This window comes from Pristiophorus japonicus, chromosome 18 (genome assembly GCF_044704955.1).
Source record: "Pristiophorus japonicus isolate sPriJap1 chromosome 18, sPriJap1.hap1, whole genome shotgun sequence".
Lineage (NCBI taxonomy): Eukaryota > Metazoa > Chordata > Chondrichthyes > Pristiophoridae > Pristiophorus > Pristiophorus japonicus.
Window position 1 is genome coordinate 103,571,847 of NC_091994.1, and position 14,497 is coordinate 103,586,343.

Consider the following 14,497-nt stretch of genomic DNA (forward strand, 5'->3'; position numbering starts at 1 on the left):
GAATAAATCAACACTGCTTGCTATATAAATAGATACTGTTTGCTGTTTGCTGTATAAATAGATACTGTTTGCTGTATAAATAGACACTGTTTTCTGTATAAATAGATACTGTTTGCAGTATAAATAGATACTGTTTGCTGTTTGCTGAATAAATAGACACTGTTTGCTGAAGAAATAGACACTGTTTGCTATTTGCTGTATTAATAGATACTGTTTGCTGTATAAATAGATACTGTTTGCTGAATAAATAAACACTGTTTGCTGTAAGTCCAGCCGTAAGTCCCATCCTGCCTCCAACTCATTGGTTGACACAATGGTGTCAATACTCACTCCATTTTTTTTAACAGCCTTATCGACTGTTGCTGTCATCTCATATCAGCTAAGGAACATGAACATTCTTGAGGTGCAGACCAGAGAACGATGAATTTAAAGGAAGATCCAGAAGTCACTTCGATTTACTATCAGTACATACCACACAAAATGAATTCAGACTGGTCTATGCTTTAAGTCTTGGTTGTATCAATGTAGATTCCCTCAGTGGTTGTATTTGAGTTGTCAGTGTCTAATCCAATAGTATAGAGCAGCAAAGTCATAGCTTTGATCACTGGGTCCATTCTGCGTAGTCTCAAATGGGGAGAGAGGGAAGCAGTTGTGGTGGGGGAATGTTACAATTTGCCTCAGAGAGGGCGGGAAAGGAGAAAGATCAGCCACACTTCCCACTTCCATTCACGATTCAGTGACATCTGCTGGTGAATGAGTGCGTGTGCGTGTGAATGCTGAGTGAGGGCAGATTCGGGAGTTAGCTGTGTTGCCCGCCACAGCCGAATAGCCCCAAAACACAGTGAGACTCATACAAGGCAAGACTGTCCAGGCAAGGCACCGGAGGTAGTCAATAGAACTGTACCCAAGAACAAGAACAAAACCTTCAGCGGGGAAAAATCACAGTAAGATATTTGAGGATAAAAAGGTGGCCAATTACTCACTACGAGGCAACAATTCGACTCAACAGTTGTGACGGTATCTAGGCCATCATCATTTATTGACTTCATCTGACCCCAGGGACAGCTCCTACCTTAACCCTGCTACAAAGCTATTACAGTAGCAGCAGGACGCAGCTATTGTAGATGCTATAATTTCATGCTCTGTGATCCCAGTGAGTTAGGAATCGGGCCTATCTGTTGCTGGTCCAACAACATGTGCCATAGAGTTGACCACATGGATTCAGGCCCCTGATTATTTGAGTTTCATTTCTCAACGATGCCATTGGCAGTCACTTCTCCACGGAAAGGGGGAACTCAGTAGGTTAGGAACAGCAAGATCCATTTGTACACATTCTGCAAACTGCTTATAGGCGCTTCAATGCAGTTGCCCAGTCTATTACTTCAGTTAGGGAAATTGTGTTTGACAAATTTATTAGAGTTTTTTTAGGATGTAACTGGAAGGATAGTTAAAGGGGAACCAGTGGATGTAATAGAAACATAGAAACATAGAAAATAGGTGCAGGAGTAGGCCATTCGGCCCTTCGAGCCTGCACCGCCATTCAATAAGATCATGGCTGATCATTCCCTCAGTACCCCTTTCCTGCTTTCTCTCCATACCCCTTGATCCCCTTAGCCGTAAGGGCCATATCTAACTCCCTCTTGAATATATCCAATGAACTGGCATCAACAACTCTCTGCGACAGGGAATTCCACAGGTTAACAACTGTCTGAGTGAAGAAGTTTCTCCTCATCTCAGTCCTAAATGGCTTACCCCTTATCCTAAGACTGTGTCCCCTGGTTCTGGACTTCCCCAACATCGGGAACATTCTATCCGCATCTAACCTGTCCAGAACTGTCAGAATCTTATATGTTTCTATGAGATCCCCTCTCATCCTTCTAAACTCCAATGTATAAAGGCCCAGTTGATCCAGTCTCTCCTCATATGTCATTCCTGCCATCCCGGGAATCAGTCTGGTGAACCTTCGCTGCACTCGCTCAATAGCAAGAATGTCCTTCCTCAGATTAGGAGACCAAAACTGAACATAATATTCCAGGTGAGGCCTCACCAAGGTCCTGTACAACTGCAGTAAGACCTCCCTGCTCCTATACTCAAATCCCCTAGCTATGAAGGCCAACATACTGTTTGCCTTCTTCACCGCTTGCTGTACCTGCATGCCAACTTTCAATGACTGATGAACCATGATACCCAGGTCTCGTTGCACCTCCCCTTTTCCTAATCTGCCGCCATTCAGATAATATTCTGTCTTTGCGTTTTTGCCACCAAAGTGGATAACCTCACATTTATCCATATTATACTGCATCTGCCATGCATTTGCCCACTCACCTAACCTGTCCAAGTCACCCTGCAGCCTCCTAGCGTCCCCCTCACAGCTCACACCGCCACCCAGTTTAGTGTCATCTGCAAACTTGGAGATTTTAAACTCAATTCCTTCATCCAAATCATTTATGTATATTGTAAATAGCTGGGGTCCCAGCACTGAGCCCTGTGGCACCCCACTAGTCACTGCCTGCCATTTTGAAAAGGACCCGTTTATCCCAACTCTCTGCTTCCTGTCTGGCAACCAGTTCTCTATCCACGTCAGTATATTACCCCCAATACCATGTGCTTTGATTTTGCACACTAATCTTTCGTGTGGGACCTTGTCAAAAGCCTTTTGAAAGTCCAAATACACCACATCCACTGGTTCTCCCTTGTCCACTCTACTAGTTACATCCTCAAAAAATTCCAGAAGATTTGTCAAGCATGATTTCCCCTTCATAAATCCATGCTGACTTGGACCGATCCTGTCACTGCTTTCCAAATGTGCTGCTATTTCATCCTTAATAATTGATTCCAACATTTTCCCCACTACTGATGTCAGGCTAACCGGTCTATAATTATCCGCTTTCTCTCTCCCTCCCTTTTTAAAAAGTGGTGTTACATTAGCTACCCGCCAGTCCATAGGAACTGATCCAGAGTCGATATTTGGATTTTGAAAAGGCATTCAATAAGGTGCCACATAAAAGGTTATTACCCAAGATAAGGGCTCATGGGATTGGGAGTAATATATTAGCATGGATAGAGGATTGGTTAACGGATAGAAAGCAGAGAGTCGGGATAAATGGGTCTTTTTCAGGTTGGCAAGCCGTAACTAGTGGGGTGCTGCAAGGATCAGTGCTGGGGCCTCAGCTATTTACAATCTATATTAATGACCTAGATGAAGGGACCAAGTGTAATGTATCCAAGTTTGCTGATGATACAAAGCTAGGTGGGACAGTAAGCTGTGAGGAGAACACAAAGCATCTGCAAAGGGATATAGATAGACTAAGTGAGTGGGCAGTAAGATAGCAGATGGAGTAAAATGTGGGGAAATGTGAGGTTATTCACTTTGGTAGGAATAGAAAAACAGAATATTTTTTAAATCGTGAGAAACTTTTAAATATTGGTATTCAGTGAAATTTGGGTAAAGCTAGCAAGCAGGTACAGCAAGCAATATGGAAGGCAAATGGCATGTTGTCCTTTATTGCAAGAGGGTTGGAGTATAAAAGTAAGGAAGTCTTGCTACAATTGTACAGGGCCTTGGTGAGACCACACTTGGAGAACTGTGCTCAGTTTTGGCCTCCTTATCTAAGGAAGGATATACTTGCCTTGCAGACAGTACAATAGAGGTTCACTAGATTAATTCCTGGGATGAGAGGGCTATCTTATGATGAAAGATTGTGTAGATTGGGCCTATAATCTGGAATTCAGAAGAATGAGAAGCAATCTCATTGAAACATACAAGATTCCGAAGGGGATTGACAGGGTAGATGCTGAGAGGTTATTTCCTCTGGCTGGAGAGTCTAGAACCAGGGGGGCACAGTCTTAGGATAAGGGGTCGGCCATTTAAGACAGAGATGAGGAGGAATTTCTTCATTCAGAGGGTTGTGGATCTTTGGAATTCTCTGCCCCAGAGAGCTACGGATGCTGTGTCTGAATATAGTCAATGCTGAGATAGATTTTACGAGTCTAAGGGAATCGAGGGATATGGAGATTGGACGGGAAAGTGAAATTCAGGTCGATGATCAGCCATGATCTTATTGAATGGCGGAGCAGGCTTGAGGGGTCGTAGGACCTACTCCTATTTCTTATGTTTTTATGAAAGTAAGTACCTTATTTTAATTTACATAATACGTTATCACATCCTCAGGATATGTCTTAGCGCTTTAAACCCAATCAATTATAATTGTTATGCAACAACAACAACTTCTATTTATATAGCACCTTTAACAGAGCAATATATCTCAGGCGCTTCACAGGAGTATCAGACAAAATTTGACACCCAGCCACATAAAGAGCGATTCAGACAGGTGACCAAAAGCTTGGTCAAAGAGGTAGATTCTTAAAGCATCTTAAAGGAGGAGAGAGAGAGGTAGATTATCAAAAGCTTGTTCGAAGAGGTAGGTTTTAAGGAGCGGTTTCAAGGGGGAAAGAGAAATGGAGAGGTTTAGCGAGGGAATTCCAGAGCTTAGGGCCCAGGCAACAGAAGCCAATGCAGGCCTTTCGAGCATAGTGGGTGATGCAAGTCATCTGTACTCAACTAGGTCTCACAAATGAGCTGAAGTACCTCTCCGCTACCGTTTGTGAGCCCTTCGAGTGAGGCTGGGATTGTAAGGTTAGCCCTTTTATTTATTGATGAAAGCAGACAATCACATTTCTCATAGACTTCACAGGCCAGGAAGTGGTCACTGTTGCTACTTAGGCAGCTATGGCAATCAGCTTGCAAGCAGCAAGATCGTACAGACAACAAAGTCAGTGAGGTTCGGCACTCACCCAAACTCTTGCTCATTATGCGGTAAAAGGAAATAAAACGTGAAAATATGTTCAATTGGCAGCAAAAACAGAGGTACTGGAAATGCCCGTCGGCAGTTGAGGGGCTTGTTTTGCCTTTGCTCAGCCCCACCCGCTCCGCCCTCTATGTTTCGGTCGGTGCTATACAAAGGCTCTCCTCCCGTACCAGTACCACCCAAAACTTCAACTGCCTTCCATTTCACGTGCTGGCTCGCATTACCCTCCTTCTTTACCAGGAAACAATGGAACCCCCCCCCCCCAACCTCTCTCAGTCTCTTCTTCATCTTACATCTCAAGTTTAGTGTCATCTCCTCATTAGTTCCTGAGTGCCCAGCTCTTCCCCTCTACGCCTTTACATTGACGGCTATCCTGAATGTGGGCCTTGGTCCTTCAACGTAGAAACATAGAAAATAGGAGCAGTAGTAGGCCATTCGGCCCTTCGAGCCTGCACCACCATTCAATATGATCATGGCTGATCCTCTATCTCAACACCATATTCCTGCTTTTTCCCCATACCCCTTGATGCCTTTTGTGTCAACTCAGTAAAAAAAAAAAAATTCCACCCTTCCTCTCCTGTCGTGAAGCCCCGGATTGGATTTTCCACCTCACTGGCTCCCAGTTTCTGGGGGTGGGTGATGTTCTTTTGATTGGCTGACTTCAGGCACCACTTCCAGGTTTCCCCCACTGGGAGTGAGGCCACTGGGAGTAAGGCACCAGGAATGTGGGAGTGTTCTTGGTAACTGGTTGTGCTGAGGCAGCGGGGAATGGGGGGGGGGGGGAAGGGAAGAGGAGGGAGGGGTTTCAAATTTAAAGGGGCACCTTGCTTAGGAGGGCAAACTTGGGGGGCAAAATTGCCCTGCGCCCCGATCGGGGGCAGTAACCCGTTTGCTGAATTGGGCTTACCACCCCTCAGAGTAAGTGGAATGCACAATCTCGCGGGCTCCACTTCCTTTAGGGGCGGGAGCAGCGAAGCTAACGGGGGGAGCGCTACGCGGCAACGCCCCTCCCCTTCGCGTAAAGAGGAGGGATGCTGTGCACTCTGCAGGGCCTGCCAAGGCCTCCGCTGGATAACCAGGGCAGCGTGGGACCGGGCCTTGGTGGCACCTTCTAGCTCTGTGTGGTTCAGTACGACACCAGATGGCGCATTTAAGCCAATGCGGAATCCCGCTATGCATTTGACCAAAACTTTCTCAAAACTTTAGAGATTTTAATCATTGAATCATCCCCGCATCTGGTTTGGAATTCATTTCCTCAGTCCTATGAAGAACATTGACTGAGATCTTGGTTTAAGTAGCTCAAAAGTCCTACTCATTCCGTACTAAAACCATGCATCATTTCCACGGTCACAATGGCTGGTAGTTGATCAGTGAAAGTGTCCCAGTACGTACCTGGTGCTTGGTATTTGTACCAAGTCCTCATGTTCTTGCTCATTGGCAGCTCTGCAGCATCGAGGAGTGACGCTGATGCAGCCCATGTTGTAAAACACATGCGTTTGGGGTGCTCAAAGTTCAAGCCCACTCACTGGGTAGTCATGTTAACTTGCACACATCATAGATTTTCCACAAATACATCTTGTTTCAGACAGGACGTCACTAAAAAGCGATCAGGAAGTATACTCTGCGAAGTAATAAGCAACAAAGATATTTTTTGAACAGCAACGTTTCTTTTCCTCGGCTCCCCCTTGGTTGAAAAGATAGCGAACAGTCCAAACTTGACAATTTTACCAGCAATTAGCGCGCACACACACTTGATTCGCGCTGAATAGTGATCAAGCTGTGTTCCTTCCTGTATGCGTAAATCTAAAGTTCTCCCTTCGTCTTCAGTTTCCTGTTTCATCTGCCAAGCAACCACCGTTGTTTTTTTTTCCTCAGACCTCGTGCCTGTACCCAGCTCACTGGTAAACTCACTGAACGGCTTCTGTAATCCTCGGCTTGTTAATGTCATGTCAAATTCATACACAGAATTAAAGGCTAGCATTTGTATAGCTCCTTTCATGACTTCAGGCTGTCCCAAAGCGCTTTACAGCCAATTAATATTTGATTTCATAGAGGTATTTAAAATCATGAAGGGTTTAGATAGAGTAAATAAAGAGAAACTGGTTCCAATGGCTGAGGGTCGAGAACCAGAGGACACAGATTTAAGGTGATTGGCAAAAGAACCAAAGGCGACATGAGGAAAAGCTTTTTTATGCAGCGAGTGGTTAGGATCTGGAATGCGCTGCCTGATAGGGTGGTGGAGGCAGATTCAATTGTGGCTTTCAAAAGGAAATTGGATGAGTACCTGAAGGAAAAAAATTGCAGGAATATGGGGAAAAAGCAGGGAGTGGGAGCAACTGGATTGCTCGTCGACAGAGCCGGTGCAGACTCGATGGGTGAATCATAGAAACTCACAGCACGGGAGGCCATTTGGCCCATCGTGTCCGTGGGTGGAATGGCCTCCTTCTGTGCTGTACTATTCCATGATTCTATAAGTGTAGGAGGTAATTTCAACACCCCCAAAATGGGCGAGTTGTCGTCGGGTGGGATGTTAAAATGTTAAAAATCTGAATCCTGACCCCAACTGCTGCCTTGACTACACTTCAAAAAGTACTTATTTTTGGCTGTAAAGTGCTTTGGGGATCTCCCGATGTTGTGAAAGGGGGAGGTGCATTGCAGCATTCCTGAGATTAATTCTCAGGCAAGACATTGGTTGAGGTTGTGACCCGTGGCAGAAAGTTAGGGAACACCCTGACTGAGCTTTTGATGGCACCTCGTCTGATGGACTGGCTGAAATCGATAACTTACGGAATCAACCATGAGTTGGGGAGGGGGGGGGGGGCTGTGGTGTTGGTGGAGTGCCCACCAATTGCTGCAACAAAATTTAAAATGGGTCCCAAAGATAAATAAAATGTGTAGAAATTTGGCCACTAAAATATGGGGAACTTCGCTGTTACAGTCAAATTTCTCAATCCTCAGTACGTTGTGCAATTTCCAAGTTTCGTGATACCGACAGGAAATGTTGTCACACTGGAACTCTGTACCATTTTGACACTTTCTAAACTTTGCTGTTTGTACTGAAAATTATGGTTCAAACAAGAAAATATCATTTAACTGAATACTATCTGTGCAGTTATTTTAAAACCTGGGCACTCACCCACGCACTCTTTTTTCATTTCCTCTTCTGAAGGACAGCCGTGGACTCTGAGTCAAAAAGTTGTGGGTTCAAGTCCCACTCCAGGGACTTGAGCACATAAATCTAGGCTGACACTCCCAGTGCAGTGCTGAGGGAGTGCTGTACTGTCGGAGGTGCCATCTTCCGGATGAGACCATGTCTGCTCTCACAGGTGGATGTTAAAGATCCCACGGCACTATTTCGAAGAAGAACAGGGAGGTTATAGAAACATAGAAACATAGAAAATAGGTGCAGGAGCAGGCCATTCAGCCCTTCTAGCCTGCACCGCCATTCAATGAGTTCATGGCTGAACATGCAACTTCAGTACCCCCTTCCTACTTTCACGCCATACCCCTTGATCCCCCGAGTAGTAAGGACTTCATCTAACTCCCTTTTGAATATATCCCCGGTGTCCTGGCCAATATTTATCCCTCAAGCAACATCACTAAAACAAATGATCTGGTCATTATCATATTGCTGTTTGTGTGAGCTTGCTGTGCGCAACTTGGCACAAATGCACCTCCGACAGTGCGGCGCTCCCTCAGTACTGCACTGGAGTGTCAGCCTGGATTTTTGTGCTCAAGTCTCTGGGGTGGGACTTGAACCCACAACCTTCTGACTCAGAGGCGAGAGCACCACCCGCTCGGCTGACAGAAAGTAAAGAAAGAAAGTGAAATGACTCGATACCAAGATGTCCAAAGTTGTAGGTTTTAAGGAAAAGTTGCCCTCACGAGGTCACTGCACCAATTGTTTTAATGGATGTCCAAAACCTGCACCTTGAGTTCAAACCTAAACCCGTTGGCCACTTCTTGTGTTTTGTTGGGATGAGTTGGACTAAATTTTGAATGGAAAACAAATTAATTGACTGCAATACTATTATTTATTGAGTCAATTAAAGAGTTAAAAGTTCCCAGACTGGGTGTGACTTGCATTGAACTAACTTGTGGATGTTTTGTCCATTGATTGATGGCTGTGTGCTAGCCACTTACTATCTATGATGACTCTAGTTACAATGGGCTCAATTTTGGCCCACCCTTTTTCCGGCGCACTTACCGGAGATGCGGCGCTTTTCTTCGTTCATAAGTGCGGCGAAAAAATCGCTGTCCGGCCTCTCCTCGGTCGTCGTGCAGTGTGGCCAGTCGAGTCGGGGACGGAGCCATCGTCCTGCGCTGAAAACCGGGACGTCTGCACACGCGCATTGGAGTCGGGTCGCGATGTCTGCGCATGCGCAGTAGCGCCGAAATTTGGCAATCGGCCAATTTTAAAAGGAATCGTAGCTGCTTGTGTTTTGCTGTCCGGTGAGTTTGCTTCCTGCAGCCTGTGTGTGCTCCGATGTCGGCAGTTTCCGCCCCTATCTCTGGGCGAGTGGTCTCCCGGTTGTCCCGCCCCTATCCCAGGCCGAGTGGCTGCCCGCACCGGCCGGCCCGCTGCCTTCCGGGGCCAAGTTTTCAGATGAAGGTAGGACTTAGTTCTAGTTTTTATTTGTTCTTGAATGCTTATTACTTTTTGTGCTTTGTTTAGTGCTTTGTAAGTCTTGGTGCTTTAGGTGCAGGTCCTCTTCGCTTCTCTTCCCGCCCCAGGCCGAATGGCCTCCGATGTACCTATCTGCGCTCATTTCTTAACTCTCCGCAAGGGTTTTCTGAAGTGGCCACTATTGTGTTCCTAATACAAATGAGCCTGCACACAGGGAGGTTAAAGTAACAGTGACCTGAGTCTTTATTAAGACACTCCAGAATGAGGAACAGGCCTTAGGGGCCGGCTTATATACAGTGCTCCCAAGAGATGCTGGGATCCCTTGGGACATCAGGGGATGAGCTCCCTGGTGGTGGAACATGGGCGTGCATGCTTTACAGATACACATCACTCCCACCCCAAAGTCAAAGTGAAAACTATTTACAAGGTGAGGCGGTCGGGAACCTTTCTTTCCCTGGTGGACCGCCTCGGTACAAATGTCTGTTCTGGTGTGTTGGCTGTACCCTTGCTGGGCTGGTGTGTTGTTGGCCCTGCAGGGCTGCTGGGTGAGACTGGCCTTGCTGGGTTGTTGGATGTGATGGGTTCAATTTCCTGGTCCGGGGTGGTGTCATTGATCCTTTGGGTGTGTATTGTGGGCTCGAAAAAAGTGCTGTCTGCTGTGGGTTATTCAGGGCAGTCTGTGAACCGCAGCCTCGTTTGGTCCAGGTGCTTTCTGCAAATTTGTCCATTTTCGAGTTTGACTACAAACATCCTATTCCCTTCTTTAGCTATCACCGTGCCCGCAATCCACTTAGGACCATGTCCATAGTTTAGCACATACACAGGGTCATTCAGATCAATTTCCCGTGACACAGTGGCGCGACCATCGTTTACATATTGTTGCTGTCGCCTGCTCTCTACCTGATCATGCAGGTTAGGGTGAACCAGCGAGAGTCTGGTTTTAAGTGTCCTTTTCATGAATAGCTCAGCCAGGGGCACCCCTGTGAGCGAGTGGGGTCTCGTGCGGTAGCTGAGCAGTACTAGGGACAGGCGGGTTTGGAGTGAGCCTTCTGTGACTCGTTTCAGGCTTTGTTTGATTGTTTGTACTGCCCGCTCTGCCTGCCCATTGGAAGCTGGTTTAAACGGGGCCGAGGTGACATGTTTGATCCCATTGCGGGTCATGAATTCTTTAAATTCGGCACTGGTGAAACATGGCCCGTTGTCACTGACCAGTATGCCAGGTAAGCCGTGGGCGGAAAACATGGCCCTCAGGCTTTCAATGGTGGCAGTGGCGGTGCTTCCTGACATTATTTCACATTCAATCCATTTTGAAAAAGCATCCACCGCCACCAGGAACATTTTACCAAGAAACGGGCTCGCATAGTCAACATGGATCCTCGACCATGGTCTGGAGGGCCAGGACCACAAACTTAGTGGTGCGTTGCTCAACTGAACACACACGTTGCATTGCCGTACACAGGACTCTAAGTCAGAGTCGATACCGGGCCACCACACGTGGGATCTGGCTATCGCTTTCATCATTACTATGCCCGGGTGTGTGCTGTGGAGATTCGAGATGAACGTCTCCCTGCCCTTTTTGGGTAGAACTACGCGGTTACCCCACAACAGTCTGCCTGAATGGACAGCTCGTCCTTTCATAGAAACATAGAAAATAGGTGCAGGAGCAGGCCATTCGGCCCTTCGAGCCTGCACCGCCATTCAATGAGTTCATGGTTGAACATGCAACTTCAGTACCCCATTCCTGCTTACTCACCATACCCCTTGATCCCCCTAGTAGTAAGGACTACATCTAACTCCTTTTTGAATATATTTAGTGAATTGGCCTCAACAACTTTCTGTGGTAGAGAATTCCACAGGTTCACCACTCTCTGGGTGAAGAAGTTTCTCCTCACCTCAGTCCTAAATGGCTTAGCCCTTATCCTTAGTTGTGACCCCTGGTTCTGGACTTCCCCAAGATTGGGAACATTCTTCCTGCATCTAACCTGTCTAAACCCATCAGAATTTTAAACGTTTCTATGAGATCCCCTCTCATTCTTCTGAACTCCAGTGAATACAAGCCCAGTTGATCCAGTCTTTCTTGATATGTCAGTCCCGCCATCCCGGGAATCAGTCTGGTGAACCTTCGCTGTACTCCCTCAATAGCAAGAATGTCCTCCCTCAATTTAGGAGACTAAAACTGTACACAATACTCCAGGTGTGGCCTCACCAAGGCCCTGTACAACTGTAGTAACACCTCCCTGCCCCTGTACTCAAATCCCCTCGCTATGAAGGCCAACATGCCATTGGCCTTCTTAACCGCCTGCTGTACCTGCATGCCAACCTTCAATGACTGATGTACCATGACACCCAGGTCTCGTTGCACCTCCCCTTTTCCTAATCTGTCACCATTCAGATAATAGTCTGTCTCTCTGTTTTTACCACCAAAGTGGATAACCTCACATTTATCCACATTATACTTCATCTGCCATGCATTTGCCCACTCACCTAACCAATCCAAGTCACTCTGCAGCCTCATAGCATCCTCCTCGCAGCTCACACTGCCACCCAACTTAGTGTCATCCGCAAATTTGGAGATACTACATTTAATCCCCTCGTCATTAATGTACAATGTAAACAGCTGGGGCCCCAGCACAGAACCTTGCGGTACCTCACTAGTCATTGCCTGCCATTCTGAAAAGTACCCATTTACTCCTACTCTTTGCTTCCTGTCTGCCAACCAGTTCTCAATCCACGTCAGCATACTATCCCCAATCCCATGTGCTTTAACTTTGCACATTAATCTCTTGTGTGGGACCTCGTCGAAAGCCTTCTGAAAGTCCAAATACACCACATCAACTGATTCTCCCTTGTCCACTCTACTGGAAACATCCTCAAAAAATTCCAGAAGATTTGTCAAGCATGATTTCCCTTTCACAAATCCATGCTGACTTGGACCTATCATGTCACCTCTTTCCAAATGCGCTGCTATGACATCCTTAATAATTGATTCCATCATTTTACCCACTACTGATGTCAGGCTGACTGGTCTATAATTCTCTGTTTTCTCTCTCCCTCCTTTTTTAAAAAGTGGGGTTACATTGGCTACCCTCCACTCCATAGGAACTGATCCAGAGTCAATGGAATGTTGGAAAATGACTGTCAATGCATCCGCTATTCCAAGGCCACCTCCTTAAGTACTCAGGGATGCAGTCCATCAGGCCCTGGGGATTTATCGGCCTTCAATCCCATCAATTTCCCCAACACAATTTCCCAACTAATAAGGATTTCCCTCAGTTCCTCCTTCTTACTAGACCCTCTGACCCCTTTTATATTCAGAAGGTTGTTTGTGTCCTTAGTGAATACCGAACCAAAGTACTTGTTCAATTGGTCTGCCATTTCTTTGTTCCCCATTATGACTTCCCCTGATTCTGACTGCAGGGGACCTACATTTGTCTTTACTAACCTTTTTCTCTTTACATATCTATAGAAACTTTTGCAGTCCGTCTTAATGTTCCCTGCAAGCTTCCTCTCGTACTCTATTTTCCCTGCCCTCATCAAACCCTTTGTCCTCCTCTGCTGAGTTCTAAATTTCTCCCAGTCCCCGGGTTCACTGCTATTTCTGGCCAATTTGTATGCCACTTCCTTGGCTTTAATACTATCCCTGATTTCCCTTGATTGCCACGGTTGAGCCAGACAGGAATGTACAATTGTTGTAGTTCATCCATGCGGTCTCTCAATGTCTGCCATTGCCCATCCACAGTCAACCCCTTAAGTATCATTCGCCAATCTATCCTAGCCAATTCATCCCTCATACCTTCAAAGTTACCCTTCTTTAAGTTCTGGACCATGATCTCTGAATTAACTGTTTCATTCTCCATCCTAATGCAGAATTCCACCATATTATGGTCACTCTTCCCCAAGGGGCCTCGCACAACGAGATTGCTAATTAATCCTCTCTCATTACACAACACCCAGTCTAAGATGGACTCCCCTCTTGTTGGTTCCTCAACATATTGGTCCAGAAAACCATCCCTTATGCACTCCAGGAAATCCTCCTCCACCGTATTGCTTCCAGTTTGGTTAGCCCAATCTATATGCATATTAAAGTCACCCATGAATACTGCTGTACCTTTATTGCATGCACCCCTAATTTCCTGTTTGATGCCCTCACCAACATCACTTCTACTGTTTGGAGATCTGTACACAACTCCTACTAACATTTTTTGCCCTTTGGTGTTCTGCAGCTCGACCCATATAGATTCCACATCATCCAAGCTAATGTCCTTGCTAACTATTGCATTAATCTCCTCTTTAACCAGCAATGCTACCCCACCTCCTTTTCCTTTTATTCTATCCTTCCTGAATGTTGAATACCCATGGATGTTGAGTTCCCAGCCCTGATCATCCTGGAGCCACGTCTCTGTAATCCCAATCACATCATATCTGTTACATCTATTTGCACAGTTAATTCATCCACTTTATTACGGATACTCCTTGCATTAAGACACAAAGCCTTCAGGCTTGTTTTTTTAACACCCTTTGTCCTTTTAGAATTATGATCTAGTTGGCCCTTTTTGTTTCTTGCCTTTGTTTACTCGGCCTTCCACCATTGCTTTTTACCTTTCTACCATCTGTTTCTGACTCCATATTACTTCGCCCTATCTCTCTGCATAGGTTCCCATCGCCCTGCCATATTAGTTTAAACACTCCAGAATTGCATTAGCAAATGTTATCCCTAGGACATCAGTTCCAGTCCTGCCCAAGTGCAGACCGTCCCTTTTGTACAGGTCCCACTTCCCCCAGAACTGGTTCCAATGTCCCAGGAATTTGAATCCCTCCCTCTTGCACCACTGCTCAAGCCACGTATTTATTCTAACTATCCTGCTCCCTCTACTCTGATTAGCACGTGACACTGGTAGCAATCCAGAGATTACTACCTTTGAGGTTCTACTTTTTAATTTAACTCCTAGCTCCTTAAATTCAGCTTGTAGGACCTCTTCCCGCTTCATACCTATTTCGTTGGTACCTACATGTACCACAACAACTGGCTGTTCACCCTCCCTCTCCAGAATGCTCTGCAGCC

The 14,497-nt window shown here is 46.0% G+C and overlaps 1 protein-coding gene across 1 annotated transcript in view; it reads right to left on the reverse strand.

The window, feature by feature from the left end:
• The window catches only part of LOC139229323 (probable pleckstrin homology domain-containing family N member 1), a 46,987-nt gene extending 40,509 nt beyond the window's left edge, over positions 1–6,478 (reverse strand). The window contains exon 1 of the mRNA XM_070861019.1: positions 6,201–6,478. Coding sequence (XP_070717120.1) covers positions 6,201–6,286 — 86 coding nt within the window. The 5' untranslated portion in view covers positions 6,287–6,478. The remainder of the gene's footprint in view (positions 1–6,200) is intronic.
• Positions 6,479–14,497: the final 8,019 nt, after the last annotated feature.